The sequence below is a fragment of the Podarcis bocagei genome (assembly GCF_964188305.1).
Source record: "Podarcis bocagei genome assembly, chromosome: 16".
Lineage (NCBI taxonomy): Eukaryota > Metazoa > Chordata > Lepidosauria > Squamata > Lacertidae > Podarcis > Podarcis bocagei.
In genome coordinates this window covers 31212754-31233792 of record NC_138142.1, presented here as the reverse complement: position 1 = coordinate 31233792, position 21039 = coordinate 31212754, and the positions used below count along the sequence as shown (strand labels likewise).

The 21039-nt window shown below is 51.1% G+C and overlaps 1 protein-coding gene across 2 annotated transcripts; it reads left to right on the top strand.

The window, feature by feature from the left end:
• The first annotated feature begins 1022 nt into the window (after positions 1-1022).
• LOC308575443 (dual specificity protein phosphatase 10-like) lies at positions 1023-20636 on the top strand. 2 transcript variants are annotated; one of them, XM_081174103.1, is made up of 4 exons: positions 1023-1347; positions 13479-14707; positions 16921-17220; positions 17637-20636. In XM_081174103.1, exons 2-4 carry the CDS (start codon positions 13492-13494, stop codon positions 17900-17902), a joined length of 1782 nt encoding a protein of 593 aa, XP_081030229.1. In that variant the 5' UTR covers positions 1023-1347; positions 13479-13491; the 3' UTR covers positions 17903-20636. The 2 variants fall into 2 exon arrangements, with proteins under 2 accessions (XP_081030229.1, XP_081030230.1); XM_081174104.1 differs by lacking the exon at positions 1023-1347 and adding an exon at positions 5253-5383.
• The last annotated feature ends 403 nt before the right edge of the window (positions 20637-21039 follow it).

Sequence of the window (21039 nt, the reverse complement as noted above, 5' to 3'; positions counted from 1 at the left end):
CCGACCAGGAGGGCACAAAAAGCCCTCCCTTCATGGGAAAGTTATTAATAAAGATACACTAGCTCTGCATCTGGAGGTTCAACCAGAGCTGCTGAGGGGTGGCATGACTCTCTCTCTCTTCAATATTTCTGCCTCATTCTCCAAATAGGGACATTTCCTCAAGCTGTTGGGTGGTTACAACTGAGTCGCTGCAACCACAAGCTCTCATTTATTGAATTGCTATTGAACTCCGAACAGGCCTTATAAGACCTGCTTGGCTTCCTCTATGTCTCACTTCTCTCTTCTTGGGTGAACTGTCCCTCTGCACAAGGTTGGTTTTCCTGGCATGGAAATAGAAGGGAAAGCTAGCCAGCTGCTTAAAAATCTGGTGGGGGAGGTGCTCGGTTGTTTTTGCAGCAGAAATTCATATTAACATCAACGATGGGCAAGTGAGGAAAATTAGTTGCTTACATTCCACACACACCCCACTTGCAAAACAGACACATTTAATTCTGATTGCTATTAAATGATAATAATACGTTCGGACATATGGCATTTGCACTATTTATATGAATGTTTAAGTTTAAAACAAGATGGACACAGTGGTCTTATTGCCAGCTAGTAAGGGATTTCTGTGGTTTTTAGTCATTTTTATTAGCATTATTTCATTTCCCTCTTTTTTCTGTGACCATTGCAAATAAATTACTACTGATGGTGATAATCAATTATAATTAATAATAATAATGTCAGGTGACGTTTAAAATGCATAGGAAGGCCCACAGCCAAGCTTCCCTCCGTCCACCAACCAGCCTGTCCCTCCCCCCTCCCCATTTTCACCCCCTCCCCACCCCACCCCCTTTCTACGGGGCCGAAGTTGCTGATGCTGATCAAGCCCGTTTCACAATGAATGTAAGCGCTTCCCTGAGTCACGTGCCGCCTTCCTGCGTCACCTTCGCCGGGAGAGCCGGGCCGGCGTCTCATTGGCTGCCGATGATGTCACCCTACAACCCTTCCTCCTCTCTGCCCCCTCCCATCCCGCTTCCCTCTCCTGCTCCCATCAAAAGCGTCCCCAGCACCAGAGCCAAGGAGGGGGGAAAACATAACAACAGGAAGGAAAGCAAGACAAAGCGGGCTGAGGGGGAAAGAGGGCTGGATGCGGGGTGATCAGCAGCAAGGCAGACCTAGGATAACCCGGAGGGTGCAAAGGTGTCAGAAGTCGAGGACCAGCAAATCCAGATTCCTGCTGGGTTTCAAACGTCACCTTCTCTCCCCTATCCCAGCCTCACCAACAAGGCATCTCCCCCCTCCCCCTCTTTTCACGACCTCCAAAAACATCCTCATGGATTTCAGGCTTAGACTGTAATGCAGGTGAGTGGATCTGAAACGGAAGGTTTTATTTTTATTTTTAATTTTGCAACAGGGGACTTACTGGGTGTCTTGCGATGGTTAAACACCTGGAAAACTCGATTTGCGTTAAGTTAATGGAGGGAGGGGGAATGGCTGTATTGGGGGGGGGGTTGAGAACAGAGGGGCGATGTGGCAAACGAGCCTCCCTTTCCCGTCCTTGAAGGCACTGTTTGCAGGGGGTGTGCACGCACCTTTGCAACAAAAGAGGGGCAGCGTTTGCTGAAGGGATCGGGCGCCCCAGATTTCGACAACATGAAAGACGAGAGAGAGAGAGAGAGAATGTGTTGTTTATTTCTTGATGGGGGGGGAAAGATCAAAAAGCAGGGAAAGAAATGAGAAAGAGAGGGTGATGAGTTCTTGTTTCCTCCGCCCCCCCCCCCAAGGTGGCAATAAAAAGAGTGGGTGTTTGTTTGTGGTGGCTGTCGCCTCGGTTTGTTGTGACAGATCATTCTTTTGGGGGGTGCGTAGGAGGTGGGGAGAGGCTGGCAGGCTGATGCCGAGAGGGTGGAGGTGCCACCGGGAGCCGGAAAAGTGTGTTTGCTGTGCGGGGGGGGGGGGGAGGAGGTGGATGTCAAGGAGAGAAGACCAATGTTTTTTTCCTTGCAAGCATCAACACAAGAGGTTAAAAGAGGATCTGGTGTGTGTGTCTGTGTGCGCGCAGAGTTCTCCACTTACAGGTACCCTTAACGTCTCCTGACTGCTAGGATGACATTCGGGGATATTTTAAGCCGGTGATGCCATGGTGGTTATGGGGACACCGGCGGGCTTTATATAGAGACGGGTGAAAACTGCGGGTGGAAATGGGGCACACGCCGACACGTGTGCCCGGGCTCACATGCAGAGGCAGACACGCAGACACAGAGCTTTCCTTTGTCGAAACACAAGGCTGTTAGAGCATCTGCAGAAAATCCTAGGTTCTATTACGGTCGGCATTTCCAGGTCTGAAACCTGTCTGAAACCCTGGAGACCTGCTGCCTGCCGGTACAAAACAACATTGAGCTAGACGGACTTTCTGTGCTCCTATTTAATGAGGTCTTTTCCTCAGAACCATGAGGACTAGGATCCTGCTTGGCTTTTAAGGAAGGGACGCAGTTCAGTGGTGGAGCATTTGCTTTGCATGCAGAAAGTCCCCAGTTCATTCCTTGATGGCATTTCCAAATGTGGCTAGGAGAGACTCTCTAGCTGAAATCTTGGAGTGCCTGGTGTAGACAATATTGAGCTAGATGGAGCAATGGTTTTGTATAAGTCAGTTTCCCGTGTTCCCAAGTATGTAGAAAGATATGCATCAGTGGGAAGGCCAATGAGCCCAGACACACGCGGGATGTGTGCAAAGGTTAATTAAACACCCAATTCATATGGTATAAATGGCACACACAGAACTGAGGTGCATATCACATAGTGCTTACGATCCACTGTGTGCCACCTGTGCAACACACCTGTGCAACACACCAACACACCAAGGTGAACAAACAGTAATGCACAGGAGATGCCTGTTTTTCATAGAATCGTAGAATTGGAAGGGACGACAAGGTTCATGTAGTCCAACCCCTTGCAGGCTCAAACCCATGGCCCTGAGATTAAGAATCTCATGCTGTACCAACTGAGCTATACCAGGCCTTTTCCCCCCTGTTGTTTCAACTAAAATGTATGTCCTCTTTAAAAAAGAAATCTGAGCAGGCGAAGGGTCATGGCTAAGTCCTCAGGCCGCCTTTGCCATGAGACAGCAAGCCCTTGTCTCTCAGACTCAGTCCTCCTGTCTGCAATATGGGGAGAATAATACTGACCTGCCTCACAAGGTTTTTGCAAAGGTTAGAATGGAATGTATGCAAATACTCAAAAACGACATAGAAATTTGCTCATTGCCATTATCTAATAATAAGTGGAAAACTGGAAAAATGCTACCTGCATAATAATTCCATATTAACTCCCTTCTTGGCAACATGAATACAGTGGTACCTGAGGTTACATACGCTTCAGGTTACAGACTCCACTAACCCATAAATAGTGCTTCAGGTTAAGAACTTTGCTTCAGGATGAGAACAGAAATCGTGCTCCGGCTACGCGGCGGCAGCGGGAGGCCCCATTAGCTAAAGTGGTGCTTCAGATTAAGAACAGTTTCAGGTTAAGTACGGACCTCTGGAACGAATTAAGTACTTAACCTGAGGTACCACTGTATGTACTTTGTGTTCAAAATTACCTCCTAGGAGGGGTAGATATAGGGCACTGGAACCACGGGGCACTTTGTAGGACAAGGGGGATGGTTAGAGCAGCTGCCTTGCATGCAGAAGGTCTCAATCCTAAATGGCATCTTCTTCGAAACCCCAGAGGAGCCACTGCAGGCCCTTATAGATATAGACCAGGGGCAGCCTAAATGGGCCCCATCAACTCCCACCTGTCCCACCAGCATAGCCAGTGGTCTGGGATCATGGGAATTTTAGTCTGACAACACCTGGAGGGCACCACGTTGGCCACCACTGGTGTTAAGGCAGTGCCCACCCCCGCAGCCCTTGCACCTTCTGACTTCCTTGTGTCCAAACTGTTGTAAAGAATCTCAACTTTCTTGGATATGCATAGCCAAAATCTAGGTCACGCGCTGCCAAATCTGAAGTTGTGGCTGCGAAGAAGGTTTTCTCGTGGCCCGCAGATTAGGTTTCGCTGTTACGTCGCCAAAAGCCACTTCACACATGCCAGAGGAGGACAAGTGTCAGGATGCCTGCATGTGTGAATGAGCCGCTAACAGAAGAAACCTGAGCATTGTGCTCTGTTGGACAGAATGCCAGTTTCAGTGTTTTGCTGCCAGTCTCCAACTCTCGGGAAGATTTGAGTGCTGTGAATGCATGCTGCCAACCAATATTGAAAGGTGTGCGGACAACCCTCACCTTGGGTGAGTGGGGCTGATGTTCTGAATGGGTGCACATGAAGGCCTTTGCCCCCTTTGGGAAGTAAACCTAGGAATACCAAGGCTGGATCCCAGATGTAGCTGCGTTTGGCTTTTTGGATACAAGGCTGATGAAATGAAGCCAGAGGCAGAGTGTGTGAAGACAAATATCCATCAATGTGTTCCAGAAATCACAATGCATGGAACAAGGAGTTGTGTGCAGTTGGGGAGAGCTACCTGTTACTTTTTTGGGGGGTGGGGTGGGGAAGTGGGCCGTGGAAGCAATCTCAGTGCCCTCTGCATATTTGCTGGACTACAACTCTCATGAGTCTTCATCATGGACTATGGTGGTGCTGACGGCAGAGAGTTCAATCCCTGGCTGCTCCACATAAAAAGAAGGCAAGGGGAAATATATTTCTCTGCCTTAGATCCTGGAGAGATGCTGCCAGTCAGAGTGGGCTGCACTGGGCTAAATAGACAAATAGTCTGATACAGGATATAAGGTGGCTTTCCATGTTCTGTAGGAAAGTTTGTCCGTTGCTGTACATACAGAGGCTGTTGAAAAGAACAGCAACCGCCGTCACATTGATTGCAGCACAGCCTTGTAAGGCAGACCGGGATTATTGTGCCCTTGCTGCAGATGGGAGGACTGCAAGAACCGGGGGAAGTTCCCCAATGTGCCAAAATTGGAATCAAAGGCTTTGGGTGATTCATACCAATTAATCCCGGCCAGCCTCGCATCCTTTCCTGTTGTTACCAGATGAGACATTGCAAATGCCGATTGGAACTCCGTGTTCCGCCCATCAGCATGTTTTGGGAGGCGGCAGGGAGCACCCGGAGGCCCAGGGACATGTGGAATCCCCTGGAGGCCTCTCCCCCTCCTCGTCTCTCCCCCCCCACACCCCGCCCCGGACACAGCATATCTAGGGCCAAGTGGTGAGCTCATGGTGTGGGGTGAAACCCGAGGAGACAGATGCCCTCATTGGGCACTGCCAGGCTATGAGCTCAGGAGAGTATTTTTAGAGGCAGCACACAACTTCATTTGGTGGAGGAGAGAGCTGAACGGCAGCCCAAAAGGAAGTGAACAGGCGCTGCAGGGGGACCACCAGCCACGTCAGGGTGAGTGTTTGCAGGGGGGGGGGGAACCTCGTCTTTCTTCCTTTCTTTCAAGTGCATTTGGAGAGTGCACACCGACCCAAGGTGGAAAGGGAGATGCGTGCACTGCAGAGTGTGCAGATGTCTGTACACACACACGTGCACACAGCCGTTTTGTGCGTCCACAAAGCGGCGGGCGCCCGCCTGCGTGTGCAAATCCGATTCAGGCAGGAGGGAACGAAGCGATGTGTCGGAGGGCTTTGGAATTCCCTGAACGCAAAGCAGGCTGAGCTTCAGGGCTGAGCAGAGGGATGGAAATCCCCGCCGGTGTGTAGTGAGCATGGGTGTTGGTTGTGTAGAAAGCAATGCCAGGGGGAGGCGGTGTGCACAGACCAGAGAGGGTGCATGCTTGAATGGCTGGATTGTGCAATGGAGAGCCTGTGTGCAGCTAAATTGTCTGGTGTATGTGTGCGTATAAACTTCTTTGAGCACACGGTGTTTGCAGGAAATGTGGCGTGTTAATAAACTGACCATGACTCTGTGTCTGTGTGTGTCCCAGTGTTAGAGCATCTGCCTTTCATGCAAAAGGTCCCTAGTTTAATTCCTGGCACTTCCAGATACAGCTGAAACCCTGGATAGCTGCTGCCAGTCAGTGTAGGTGATACTGAGCTGGATGGGCCAATGTTCTGACTCTTTGTGAAGCAGCTTCCTCTGTGTATATGCGGGTGAGAGACAGACAGACAGAGTGAGTGTGCAAGTGTACCGTATATGTGCCACGAAGCACAGAGGCACGTGCCGAACACAGTACTTCGCACGAGGGAGTTTTCGCCGGCGAGGAGCGTTCTTTGGGGGATGCTTGCATTACTTATTCTTATAATGATTAATTACTGTAGCCCCATCAATGTCAAACACACTTTACATAGTTTCCCAGGAAAGAGGGAGGCAGAGGTCCCTGCCTTCAAGGAGACCACAGTGCAAATGCTGCCGGCGGGGGAAATCAGCATGCCGGCAATTTCTTAATGGGAGCATTACGTTATTGGGGTGGGCGAGCTATTTGTGGAGCAGAATTCCTCGCTACTTTGGTAGGGGGAGGCTGAGAAGGGAGAGCTGCTTTCTAAGGCCCTCCCCGCTGCAAGATCTCATGGGAGATGTTGGGGGTCTAGAATGACAGGCAGCTCCAGGATGGAATGGGGAAGCAGTGAGAGAAAAAAGCACAGAGTTTTAAAAAGGTGAGGCAGCAGTTGATGGGAAAGCTTCTGTTTGCAATCCTGCCTGTCAGAGCAACTGTCCAGATCAGGTGTGGAGACTTCTGTATGTTGCTAAACTACAACTCCCATCATCCTTAGCCATCAGCCATGTTGGCAGGGGCTGATGGGAGCTGTGGTTCAGCAACATCTGGAAGGCCAAAGGTTCCCCACACTTGAGCTACATGGATGAGCAGCCTGGCTGGTTATAAGGCAGGCTTTGTCAACCCCTTCCAGATGTTTTGAGCTGCGACTACTGGCTGCGTCGCCTGGGGCTGACGGGTGTTGGTTTCAAAGAACAACATCTGGAGGAGGGTGCCAGATCGGTGGAGATTGTCTTAGAGATATCTGCTGGAGATAATCGGGGTGTAAGGCGAAGCAAGAACAAAGTAGTGGAACAGGGCAGGGCTAACCCTCAGCCAGGAATTTTGCAGGAAGGAGGAGTTGCAATAATCCTTGCAAACCAGCCAGAGCATAAATGCAGATTGCCCTACTCCAGCCGAAAAAGTTATTTCATTGTCTTGCTTCCTATGGACTAAAATCTTGCCTGCCCAGTGGCGTAGCGTGGGTTGTCAGCACCCAGGGCAAGGCAAGTAATTTGCGCCCCCTAACCTGGAGCAGGGTCCCCATAGATCCCCTCGCGAGCGCCCCCCCAGATGTTGCGCCCGGTGCGGCCGGCCCTCCCTGCACACGCTACGCCACTGTGCCTGCCCATTTTTGCTAGATAGAGACGGAATGTGTTTAGCTTTTTTTAACAGCAGCTGAACAAAAGAGCCAGGGTGCTGTAAGGGTTAAGAGTGTCTGATCCACACTCTGACATGATGCCCACTGAGGGCTGTGGGTATGCACTTACCGTGCATTTAAAGGACCTGGTTTCCCCAAAAAGCATCCTGGGAACTGTAGTTTACCGCTCGCAGAGCTACTATTCCCAGCATCGTTAAGAAACTACAGTTCTCAGGATCCTTTGAGTGCTTTAAATGTACACTGTGTATGCAGACACTGTCTCTCACCCTAACCCGCCTCGTAGGGTTGTTGGGAGGATAAAACTGGGGAGGGGGAGAATCATCTTCATCACCTTGAACTCCTCTGAAGAAAGGTGGGGTTGAAATGCAATGAATAAATAAGTCAGGGAGAGGGGATTAGAATATCCAGTTGGTGGACAGTCACCCCCCCCCCAAATCATCCAAGGCAGTGTGGTGATGCAATTCCTTTTTCTGCAACCGAGGGCGGAGCTTTCTCCCCCCTGCATCCCCAAGTGCTGCACTCGGCTGTCGCGCGCAATCGCCCCTCGCTTGCTGGGCACACGGTTGATGGAAATAACAGCACTGTCACCCCAGATTAGTGTCGCTGGGCTGTGTGGCTGTTCTGCAAAAGAACCTCCGGGAGAAGGAGACTTTTGTGCTGGCTGAGTGTGTGGGCGGGGACGCAGGCAAGCCAAGATTATAATTCCTAGGTTTTTTAAAATTTTATTTTAAAGGGGTGGCAGAAGATAGGCGCAGAACCGCGGGGCTTTGGCTGCAGATGGGTATATATGGGTCACTAGGAAATAGGGGACTTTGAGATTGCGGGATGTGGAAGAGGGAGAGGCGAGGAACAGGCAGAGGAAACTGGGTGTTTGCAGAGGGGCATTTTGTTTTCTGCATGCACATGTTACACGAATCAAACATGCACACACAATTTAGCTGTGAGTCCTGTATCACAGGGGGTTGGACTGTATGACCTTTGGGGATCCCTTGCAGGTGGTGGATGAAGGAGGGGGTAGAGATTTGGAGAGGGAGGGTCCCATAGATCTGGGACAGAGCTCGCTGCTTTCCACATAGAAGTGTGCAGGTTCAGTGTCTGGACCTACAGCAAAAACAGAGGTGGGAAAATTCATTCAGCCCAAGAGCCAGGAAAGTTTCTGGGGGCTGCATGCCAGTGGTGGGAGGGGCCAGAGGCAAAAGTGGGCGGGACAACAAATGTACACGTAACTTTTGTACAGTAGGCAAATTTCTACACTCAGTCACACATCCTCCATCCAGGCAACCAAAAGGCATGATCAGAGTTCAGGGACCAATCCCAGCCTGGCAGAAACACTCCAGGAGGGTGTGGAGCAGGCATAGGCAAACTTGGCCCTCCAGCTGTTTTGGGACTACAACTCCCATCACCCCTAGCTAACAGGACCAGTGATTAGGGATGGTGGGAGTTGTAGTCCCAAAACATCTGGAGGGCCAAGTTTGCCTGTGCCTGGTGTGGAGGGAGGGCCATTGAGGGGTGTGGCCTGGGGAGAGGGGGTGTGGCTTCAAGAAGGTGGGGGTAACCTGGCAAAATCATCCATTAGCATATAAGCTACTACAGTGTCAACCACACAGTGTTTCTCAAACTTGGGCCCCCGGCTGTTGTTGGACTACTACTCCCATCATCCCTGACCATTGGTCCTGCTAGCCAAGGATAAGCTGAGCCTGGCAGATAAACTAAGCCTGGCAGGAGAGCTTACTCTATGGTCTTAACCCTTTCATGCATTAATTAAACTTAAGCATGTTGATTATATGAGGTTGGTTAGCTCACAGTTTGGGGGGTTGAGGGAGAGCGGCACAGACATCAGGGCAGAGACAGCCTTCCCGAATCTGGCACCCTCCAGATGCCATTGGACTATAACTCCCAACAGCCCTGCCTGCAAGGCCAGAGGCCGGGAATGATGGGAGTTGTGGTCCGACAACATCTGGAGGGCCAAAGGTTGGGAAAGGCTGCTGTGCAGCAACCACACACAAACCCAGAGAGAAAGAGAGAGTTCTTAATTTTTGTTTGTCTCTGTTTTAGTTTCTTCCTCCGCAGTCCCAGGCGCCTTGTTCCCCAGGCGGCACGCAGCGAAAGGGTTTCTTAGCAAGCCTGGCAAACATCGCAAGGCTGCTGTGGTCCTTGGTGTCTTGATCAAACGCTCACACACACAAGCCACACACACAGAGCCCTCGAGCGGCTTCTGCCCTTCAGAACAGAGGCTGCCTCCCTCCATCCCAGAAGTGTGAAAAACGCTTGCAGAGGAGGGTGTTGCTGGGCACGTGCTCACACCCTCAATGCCCACAACCCCCCCAAAAGCAAAGTGTTTTTCTTATTCTTATTCTCCCTCCCCCCCCCCTCTGTGTGTGTTGGAAGATGTGATTTTGGAAGACATGGTTAATCTCTCCTTGGCACGGAACCTAGCGCCTTTGAATCTTTTTTCCAAGTCCCTGCAGGGAAATGTGGCAGGGAGGTGTATTTTTCTTGATAACACGGCTTTAATGGGGATTGGGGGGGGGGAGGATGCATCAAGAAAGCTGGAATGGGGGCGGGGGGGGGGAGAAAGAGAAAGGAGGCTGATCCAGGATCTCCTCCTCCTGCTCCAGCAGCACATGAAGTGCTGGAAAGATCTGAGGGTGGGGGAGCCAGCATGTTTGACTCCCATCAGAAAGCCCTTTTGCTAAACCTGACCCAGTTTATATCTAGAGAGAGAGGATGTTTTTAAAAGCAAGAGGGGGAATAAGGAATTTAGTTAAGCGTTCCTTGGCTCTTAGTGACATTCTCCCCCCCCCCCCAGTTTTTAACCACAAATGAAATTACAGTAGATGCTGCTTGATTGTATAATCGTCATCAAATTGTAGAATTGATAGAAGGGGCCCCAGGGTCATCTAGCCCAACCCCCTGCCGTTCATTATTATCATGAACGATCATGTAATTCATGGCATCAAAAGCAAGGGTGGACATACCAAGTGAAAGGATTTAAACATAAACAGAGGGAGAAGGAGGTCATTAATTGATCGAAACCCACTTTCCACCAATTAATGACTACCTCTCAGTTTTCCCATGTGTAAAATTGGAATGAAATAGTGGGCAAGCTTCACCGCTTTGTGACGGCAGATGCAGCAAGGATTTCGTCAGCACATACAGCGTGGGTGTACCCCACGGTGAAAAGAAAAGATGAAAGGAAGGAAGGAATATTAAGATATACCAGGGATGATGGCTAGAGCTGGCCAAGCAAGTAGCATGTAGAGCTAAGTCATAAGCCCACAATTCCGGACAAGTGCACAGCACACATACACAAACAGACGCAGAATTTAGCAATCTAAGAATTATCAGTTTTTGAGGGTTTCTTTTTTCTTAAGACTCTAGTCCTTAAGGCTGCGATAATCAGTCATAAAGAATTTATTCCTTTATTGCATTTATTTCTCACCATTCCCCCAAGAAGCTCAAGGCTGTGTACATGGTTCTCCCCTTCTGATCCCCACAACAACCTTGCGAGGTAGGCTGAGAGCCAGTGTCTGGCCCGAGGTCCCTCAGTGGGCTTCATGGCCAAGTGGGCATCTGAATCCTGGTCTCTCTCAAGTCCGAATTCAACACCCTAACTACTACACCACACTGACTCTCAGTGTGAATAATGTCTGCTGGAACCTTTTAAATTAGAGGGGCACTCATTACAATTGCTAGCAGTTCAGGGAACAGAGGTCTATTCCTTTCCCCATGATAAGCCGGCACTAGATAAGAATACAGTGGTACCTCAGGTTAAGAACTTAATTCGTTCTGGAGGTCCGTTCTTAACCTGAAACTGTTGTTAACCTGAGGTACCACTTTAGCTAATGGGGCCTCCCACTGCTGCTGCGCCGCTGCCACACGATTTCTGTTCTCATCCTGAGGTAAAATTCTTAACCCGAGGTACTATTTCTGGGTTAGCAGAGTCTGTAACCTGAAGCATCTGTAACCCGAGGAACCACTGTACGGTGAAAATAAATCAGTAAATCTGACAGAGAAGCAACACTAGAATCCCATTTCCCCACTCCAAGGCAGAATTTGTCAATTATGATTTAAGTGCCAAATGTATGCATGCAGCAAGCTATCACAACACTAAAATACATAACCAAACAAACCATACCTGGATTTAGTCCAGAGAATTGGCTACCTGCTTAAGCCAGGACAAAATGATGACACCTGTCTGGGGAAGGTGAGCGAAGGAGCAAAATGCCACAGGTGAGGGAAGCAGCTGTGAAGATTTCTGGCACAAAGCCTCTGCCACAGGTGTGGGGAGCCTTTGGCCCTCCAGATGTTGTCGGACCACATGCTTGCTAGGACTGATGGGAGTTGTAGTTCATCAACATCACTCTAGCTCATTAGCCAATCAGGAAACCTGGAGTACAGCCAATCAGAGCCTGAGGAAAAACTCCCAGGCCTGGTGACCAGACGCTGGCTTCTCAGGGTGCTTCTGGTGATGCATTAAGGTAATTTGAGCCTGTGGCTCTGCAGACCACCAGCTATGGCGACTGGGAGTGGTTGTAACATCTGGAGGGCCACAGGTTCCTCATCCATGGGCTTCGTCAGGTTTTGAATGTAAAGGAAAGTGTTCCCCTGAGCATGTGCAGAGAGCTAAACTTCTTGGTGCTAAGTAACCCAAAGCCAGTTGCCTCACCCATTATCTGGAGAAAGATGGGGGTGAGAAATACATGGAGAACGTCCAGTCGCCAGAGCGCGAGACTCTTAATCTCAGGGTTGTGGGTTCAAGCCCCTCCTTGGGCAAAAGATTCCTGCATTGCAGGGGGGGGTTGGGCTAGATGACCCTCATGGTCCCTTCCAACCCTATAATTCTATGATTGTATCTCAAAAGCTTGGAAGCCTTTGCCTGCCATGGGGAAGACCAGTCAGGTTGGCGTTCCTGGCGAGTCCCCCTGGGGAGGGCATTCCACGACTGGCGTGCCAACTGATAGAAGGCATTCTCTGGAAGACTTCCACTTCGCTACCCATGGCAGCCTTCCCTGTTTAATGCAGGGATGGAGAACCTGCAGCCCTCTCTCTGTTGCCGGGATACCAGCCAGCAGGGCCAATGGCGGGAGTTTTCACCCAGTGCCAGATCTGGAGGGCCGCAGATTCCCCTACCTCTCTCAAAGGCTACATGCACACTGGGACCTGCAATCAGTGGCGGACCTACATTTTTGAGGCCCTGAAGAATGAACTGCTACGGGGTCCCCTTTGCAACCGACAAGAAGGTCTGGGTGATCTTAGTTAACGGGGTTGTTCCACAACAGTTCACCACAATTCTTTTTTTTTTAATTAAAAAATAGCCACTGCATTTCATATTTTGATTAAAATTGCTCTACTAGACTATTTCACATCTCAAAGTCACTTGTGTGAATTCAAGTTATTTGCGGGGTGTGTGTGTGAAAATTAGGGAAATGTTATTTACATTCATGATGTGTCATAAAATGATTGTGGGTTGTGCGATTCAAATTGGGTCTACTAGACCCAATTTTTAAAAAAGCAATGCAGAGTAAAGTCATTTCTGGTGGGGCCCTGGGATTAGAGGCCCTGAAATTTAAGCTTCATTAGTTTCATGGTAGATCTGCCCCGGCTGCAGTTTGTTAGAAGCGCTGGGAATTGTAGCTGGCTGAGGTGTAAACTAGAGTGCCCAGGGAAATAATGCGTTTGAGTATGCGATTCCCACATTGTAATACAGTGGTACCTCGGGTTAAGTACTTAATTCATTCCGGAGGTCCGTTCTTAACCTGAAACTGTTCTTAACCTGAAGCACCACTTTAGCTAATGTGGCCTCCTACTGCCGCCGCACTGCCAGAGCACGATTTCTGTTCTCATCCTGAAGCAAAATTCTTAACCCGAGGTACTATTTCTGGGTTAGCGGAGTCTGTAACCTGAAGTGTATGTAACCTGAGGTACCACTGTATCTGGATCGTGTGGGGTGGCAGAGCTCAAGGAAACCTTAGACACCCCTGGCAAAAGAAAGAAAACAGGGGCGCCATCTTGCTGCATGCTCTTCTGAGCCCGGTTTTGTGAACCGGGAAGGGCAGGGTATAAATAAAAATTTATTATTATTATATATTATAATCTCTCTCTCTCCTCCCCCCCCTTTCCCCCTGCAGTTCACCTTTCCCAATGCCTCCCTCGCCTCTGGAAGAACGGATCGGCGTGCTGCAGCGACCCAAAACTTTGGCCTTGCGCCTCAACCACAGCTTTGCCAACGGGGGCACCCCAGGCGGTGGCGAGAAGCAGCCCCCGGCGGCCTCCAGAGCGCCTGGCCAGGCCGCCCCGGCTCCCGCGAAGGCGCCCTGCGACGAGGCCGTACGCCGGGGGACGTCGGGCGTCCTGCAGCCCAACCACTCTCACACCATTGACATCAAGCTGACGGTGGGAGGCGTGCAGAGCCTGTCGCCTGAGAGGAACGTCTCCCTGCAGCTGGACCTTAAGCAGGCCGAGCCTAAGCCGAAAGGCCTCGCTGGGCCCCAGCTGAAGGTCTTCTTGCCCCAGGCGAAGCTCAAGAAGCGCTGCTTCAAGGAGAACTCCAAACCGGGGGTGCTGGACACATCCACCAGCTCCTCCTGCCTCTCCAGCCCCGCCATGCACCCCCTCAAATGTGGATGCCGCGGCTGCTGGCGCCTCATGCGCTGCGAGGACACCGGACCCAAGGGCGGCTTGCTCTCCCTGGGCTGCTTCTCCTGCCGCTCCAGCCTGCGCTCCCTCAGCTGCTCCAGCTGCAGCCCGCCGTCCGTCAAGAAGCTGGGGTGCCTGCCCTGCGCCCCCTCCTCGGCCCTGCGCTCCCTGGCCTGCCTCGCTTGCAACCCCTCGGTCAAGTCGGGCAGCTCCTCCTGTAGCTTCTGCAGCAGCGACCCCATCGTGGCCTACGACCCCCGGGCGGGCTCGTCCCCGGCCCCCAGCTGCGGGGACGACGATGACTACAGCGTCCGCACCATCTGGCCCGACGAGCTGGCCAAGAAAATGACACGGTCCCGGGCGCAACAGCAGCAGCAGCAGCACGTCTCCCCGCTCATCCTGGACTGCCGCAACCTGATGGAATACACCAAGAGCCAGCTTCAGGGCGCCATGCGCTTCGGAGCAGCCGACGCAGTGGGCCGGAGGCGGCTCCAGCAGGGGAAGATGGCCATGCTGGATTTCATCTCCTCGCGGGGAGGCTGCGACGCAAGGGACTCTTCGCTGCAGCGTCTCTGGGCCAAAGAGCCCGGCGGCCGCGCCAGTCCGGAGCCTCTCCCCGCCAGCCCCCCCAAGCCCCGCAAAACGCAGCCCTCCCAGAATCTCCACCTGGTGCTGGATCTGCTCAACAAAGATGGCGGGCAGGAAGGGGTCGGACGGAGAGGTGAGCTGGGGGTTCTAGGTGCCGACTGCTGTGGTGGCGGCAGAAGTTGCATTGGTGTGTCAAAAGTTCTTTCTCCTGGGGCCACCACCTCCCTGAGCCTTCTGCTGGTCTGAGGGGAATGCGTTCTGGGCTAACACAGTGTCTCCCCGCTTTAAAGAACTCCTGTCTCCAGACAAGAGGTTGATTATTTCTGCAAGGCTGCCGCTTATCCATCAGCCTTGAGTTTCCCTCGGGTCCTTCTCAGGCTTCCTGAGGTTATATTTTTCCTTATTACATTTTGTTCCACATTGAACTACCTGTTTCCCGGTTGGTAATAATAAGGAGAACCATAGATGCTCCCTAGAGTTCATTGGGGGAGATATGGGAAATTAAACCACAAAACATTATGTTGATAGAATGAATACAGCAGGAAGACACAACAGGGCAGTTCTTTCCATGCATGTTTTCCCTATGCCAATTGGGTTAGGTTTAAGATTTGCACCACTCCACCATCTCTTTGGTGACCTCATCCCAGCTGCATGAGCAGATGGCAAGATGCGAAGGGGGGCTTCACACACCCCCAGTTCCCCCCCACCTCACTTTTAGCACCTGTTCAAAACCCCATTGAACCAGAATGAACTCTACCCAGCTGGTAGCATGACATCATTTCTTTGACCTTCTTTCACACTTGCCCCCTCCCTTCTCCCCAGCCCCTGCCAGCCCCCACCATGGAGGGTGGGGTGTCATTTTACATAGCAGATGTTTTAGGTCAGGAAGAAGAACAAGTCGCCTCCCTTTTCACCCCCACCTTCCTCCCACAGAAAACTGCAAAGAGGAAAGGGGAAGCCACTCCAAATGATTTGGTTAGCACCAATTTGGAGCAGACGGAGTTCCCTTATACGGAATTGGACCGCTGACCTATCTAGCTCAGGCTGCCTGCTCTGACTGCCTGAAACTTGGGGTTTCAGGCAGGGAGCTTTCCCATCCCTATCTAGAGATGTCACTGGGGGGTTGAACCTGCATTTAAGCAGAGGCTCTCACACAACCTTTTTCAGGGGTTGTTTCTGTGGGGTGGGCACAGAAGAGATTCAGAAACTCACAACTTAGAATATTACTCTGCCACCAAATTGACCAGCTTTGGGTGTCACACAGAGCTCTTTTCCCGTGTTGTGCCTTGAGGTAATTTTATACCTTGGACTTCAGCATCTGGCTGGGATGGGGGTGGCTGGAGAGGCTCTTTGGTGCCCCACCTGCCCACCAGTGGTGGCCAGTGGTCAGGGGTGATGGGAATTGTAGTGCAAAACATCTAGAGCAGGTGCAGCGGGCAAAGGGGGGAACCTTTGGCTCTCCAGATGCTGATGAACTACACATCCCATCAGTGCCAGCAAGGATAGCGTACGACCAGGGAAGATGCGAGTTGTAGTTCAACCACGTCTGGGGGGCTAAAGGACCCCCACACCTGATCCAGAGCGCCCCCCCCATTCACTTGCTTCAAAATTAGGGAGCACCAGCCCTGCTGTGTTTCCAGCTCCCTGTCCCCAACACACCTTTTTCTGAGTGGGGCTCTGTGCCTACACCTCCATCCAAACCTCCCACCTTGGCAGCATGACTGGCAGGTCATTGGGAGGGCAGCTGCTTTGCAGGGGGAAAGTCTCTGGTTTCATCCACAGCATCTCCAGGTAAGGTTAGGGAGACCACGCCGCCCCAAAATCCTGGAGTGGTGCTGACTGTCAGTGCAGACAATACTGAGATAGGCAATTGTCTATCACTGCAGTCTAGTGCAAGACTCCTTGAGGATCATTTGATGCAAACACTCCAAATAAATAAGGAAATGAGAGCAAAATGTTTTGCCTGTGCTCACATCCTTGGTTTCTAACTGCTCAGCCAAACCTACTGATCGATTAAAACTTCGCAGCCCTAATTAAAATTGAATTATTACAATTCATTTCTTTACTCGCCTACACAAAGCTTTTTATCCTGCCAGAAAAGGCTCCCAGATCAGCTTACAAATGTCAGTGGTAAAATAGTCCCTGCCCTCAGGCTTAATTTAAAGAAAGTGAGAAAGAAAGAAAGAAAGAAAGAAAGAAAGAAAGAGAGAGAGAGAGAGAGAAGGGGGCACACACAAAAGGAAAACAGATTGGGAGGGAGGAGGAAAAAATAAAACTCAAGCACTTTTTCTGCACAATGCTTCCACTCCAGGGACTCAACCCCTTTGCTTTGTGTTTTGACCACAGGCAGTCTGATTGGGCCAGATGTTGCGGACGGCCCAGATGACTTGGGCCCCCCACTCACGCCTGACCTGGAGAACGCTGAGCTGAGCCCCATTCTGCCCTTCCTGTTCCTGGGCAACGAACGAGACGCGCAGGACCTCGAACGGATGCTGAGCCTCAACGTGGGGCACGTTCTCAACGTCACCACCCACCTGCCCCTGTACCACGCCGACAGCGGGCGCCTGCGCTACAAGCGCCTCCCCGCTACCGACAACAACCGCCAGGACCTGCGCCAATACTTTGAGGAAGCTTTTGAGTTCATTGGTGAGGTCTAGTCCTGCGGCGAAATAAAGGGGAGGGTGTAGCTCAGTTGCAGAGCGTCCGTCTTGCATGCAGCAAGTCCCGGGTTCAATCCCTGGCATCTTCCTCTGGAATGGTCTTTTATTTGAAACCCTGATGAGTCAAAGCCAGCCAGGATAGACAATAGCTAGATGGATCAAGGGGTCTGACTCTGTACAGGGCAGCTTCCTATGTTCCTCATTTCTATTTTCCTCCCAATCTGTTTCCCTTTCTAAAAAAACTTTGCTGCCTGTTCACCTGGGGCCTATTCTTAACTCGCCATAGGCGAACAGGCAAGGAGCTGTGTATGAAATGGAATTTAGTCCAGGAAGCATTTGTGTGCACCCGCTTTCTCAGGTTAGCGTTGACGCTGTTTCTCCCCCCCCCTTCCCTTACTCCAGAGGAGGCACACCAGAGCGGCAAAGGAGTCCTCATCCACTGCCAGGCCGGCGTCTCCCGCTCAGCCACCATCGTCATCGCCTACCTGATGAAGCACACTCTCATGACCATGGGCGACGCCTACAAATATGTCAAAGGCCGAAGACCCATCATCTCGCCCAACCTCAACTTCATGGGGCAACTGCTGGAGTTCGAAGTGGACCTCAACGCCGGCGTCACACCCCGGATCCTCACCCCCAAGCTGGCCGGAGTGGAGACCGAGGTGTGAGCAAGATGGGGGTGCAGGATGAGCTCCGTCAATCTCAGGGCTGGGAAGAAGAGGAAGTGGGGGGCGGGAGTGCAATAAGGGGACTGATGGACGGCTTGTGAGGGCTGAAGCAGTGAGCAGGAATTTGGGGAGGGGGGGCTTCTCAACTACTTTATTACATCCCCCCCCCACTTGAGGGAACTTTGCTTGGATACCTTTCTAAGTCCACCAACCTGAAAATGCTCAGCGTACAAGCCGACAGACAACGCCAAAGACTGACGGCGCTCTGTTTTGTAGGTACCGCTGCTGCTGCTGCCGCCATCGGAATTTCGGGGAACAGTTATTTCTACAATGACTTCTGAAAAAAACTTTCTTACCTTCGTGGGGTGGGGAATGGGTGGTGTGTGTGTTTGTGTGTGTGTGATCATGCTGAGTTTTAATTTATTGGGGTGGGGAGTGTGTGTGTATAAATTGGGGGCGGGGGAGTTCTCTTTGTCTTCCCCCCAGTTTTTTTGATCCAGATGCTGATATTGCCTTGCTTTCCACCACGATGGACTAATTTGGGGCTGGGGTATCCTAAGCAATTTACACGTGTGTTTGTTTGTGTGTGTGTGTGCAGTAATGGAAGAGGGGGTGTCCATGGGGAACATTGCGGGTGTGAAACTCCTCTCGCCCCCCCCCCAATTCCCACCAGATTTTAATGCTCAGGATCACAGAATCTCTTCTGGATAAGAGTGTGGGTGGAAAGAAGGAGGGGGGCGATTCACTATTAATCTCCCCCCTCCTTTGCTTGGGGTGTATGTGTGGGGGGAGGGGGGGAGAAGAGCCCTCAATTCTGCCCTCGCATCTAGTTATTTATTTGAACTGTAATTGCTGCTTAGACTCTTTTGACCACCAACCTGTTATGTGGCTCTTAACAAGGGTTAATACTGTGTAACTGATGATATTATGGGATGGGGGGCGGGGACTGGACCCTCCTTTTCCTCCTGCCCCTTCCCTCAAACATATTGTTAAGCACTTCTCCCCCCTTTCCCCTCCCCTTCTCAGGGTAATATGATGTAACTGGAACTTGTCTTCCATTAATTAAGGGGTTCAGGGTTTTTTGACAATGGGGAAGGGATGCTGAAACTTGGGGGGGAGTCCCCCTAGGACTCTCTAGCTCCCCTAAATTTTATTTTAGGTTTTTGGGGGCTGGTATGGAGTGGGTGTCGTCGTCTCCCCCCAGCTAATTTATCTTACGATGCAATATATACACAAAAATTTTGGTTGTTAATGTTAGGTGCTTTAAAGTGTCCCTGCCCCCCACCTCCGGCTCCTCTTCCCGCACCGCACAAAGAGGAGGCAGGGTGTGACATGCGCCCCTTCATGTCAGTGGTCTTTCAGCTGTTCCCAGTCTTTTCCCAAACGGAATTCGAACCCATCACCAGCAAGGAGCAAGTGGGGGGGATAAACGTTATGGAGGCTATGGGCCCCATCTCTCCACCAGTGAACTCGCCAATCATACAAAAGCCCAACATCCCAGTCCATAAAGCTGTGGCACAATATTTGTTTGTTCGGGGATGGGGTAATTTCCCTTGTAATCATCAGCATCTCATCATTTCTGTAGATGTAAAAATACATTGTGGGAGACGTTGCTCTCATCCCCAGGTTCTTGCCAATGTAGCACTCTCTGGAAGTTGCTAGACTCCAGCTCCCATCATTCCTGACCATTGGGGCTGATGGGACTTGGACTCCAGCAACATCCAGAGTCTCATCCCACCCATCCTCAAATACTCCCAGAATCCTAACCGGGATGGCATGGCACCCACTTGGAACTCATAATTTTCTGGGTGGCTGGAAAAACACCCAATAGCCAAGAGGCCAGGAGATGCAATAAGGTAGCTTGTTCAACCCTCAGCTTGATGATCAGAAATTACTGGTTCAAGGACCTATCACAAGACGCCATAGATGTGCCGCCCGCGATTAAGCAGGGGCCACATCTGACCAGACCAGTGCTCCAAACTGCCATTGAAACGTTTTTTAAATCAGTGCCCCCAGCCCCACAAAAAAAGATGCTTTAAAATCCTCCAGCCCCCAAATTTCACTTCAGCTATTGAGGTTGGGGTGATGGTGGTGGTAGCACCTAAACATGAAAGTGGGATCTGTGTCAGAATGATTGGTGTTTGTGGCTGAGCTGCAGGCAAATCTTCGCTCTTGCCTCTTCTGGAGTGCAGAGATGCAGAAAGGCTTCTGTCTGGCTTTGGCGGCTAAGTGACGTTTGTCCAGCTGCGGAAGGGAGCAGTGCAGCCCAGTGGTTAGAGCCTTGCATGCAGAAGGTCCCAGGTTCAATCCCTGGCATCTCCAGGCAGGACTGGGATTGTCCCTTACCTGAAACCCTGGAGGGCTGCTGCCAGCCAGTGCAGACAGTACTGAGCTGGATGGAGTAGTGGGTCCAGTGCAGCAGAAGGCTTGATGTTCCTGAGGAACAGCAAAGCACCCTCTGCTCCCCCCACCCCCCGGTGCAGATCCAGAGCGGCTGGTGAATGCAACAGTTCCTCCCCCCTTTTTTCCATTTAAAGAGTTTTGTAGTGAAACTAAAATGCCCCACCCCATCCACCCGCTGGACAGGAAGCTGATGTGGTCAAGACTATAAGGTTCCCCCCTTCCCTTTCCTGCTGTGTCTTTTTGGATCTCGTCTTTGTTATTTATTGGGCCCAAGTGCGAGGCCCCAGCGTCATAATTTATTAAACGTGGTCTTTCTCTTTTTTTGTAACAAGACTCTGTCTCTCTTGGGGGTGGGAGAGGTGGGGAGATCAAGCCAACGTCTACCCAAAGGTTGAACTCGGCCCTGGTGTCCCTTTCAAAGCAGAAAGAAAACCCACTGAGACCTTGGAAGTCAACAGTGGCAGAGTAATACATACTTCTCTTCTGTCACCCATTCATAATCTAAAAAGGAAGAACTGCCTCATTCCCCCCCCCCCCAGTCTTCCCCGTGTGGTTGGCTGTTGCTTAACCAACTCGCCCCAGGCGAGTAGCTGTTTGCAAACTGCCACTGAAAGTCCGCAGTGCACAAAGTGGGTCCAGTAGGAATTCGACAGGTTGATCCCCAGTGCTGGGTACATTTTGCAGGATTTATCTCAGGGTTACCTGAGCTGGTCACTGTCATTCTTACTTCACTG

Coding starts and splice junctions, on each gene's coding strand:
- LOC308575443 (XM_081174103.1), top strand. CDS start 13,492: ATGCCTCCCTCGCCTCTGGAAGAACGGATCGGCGTGCTGCAGCGACCC. Junction 14,708..16,920: donor GGAAGGGGTCGGACGGAGAG/GTGAGCTGGGGG, acceptor TTTTGACCACAG/GCAGTCTGATTGGGCCAGAT. Junction 17,221..17,636: donor GGAAGCTTTTGAGTTCATTG/GTGAGGTCTAGT, acceptor CCCTTACTCCAG/AGGAGGCACACCAGAGCGGC.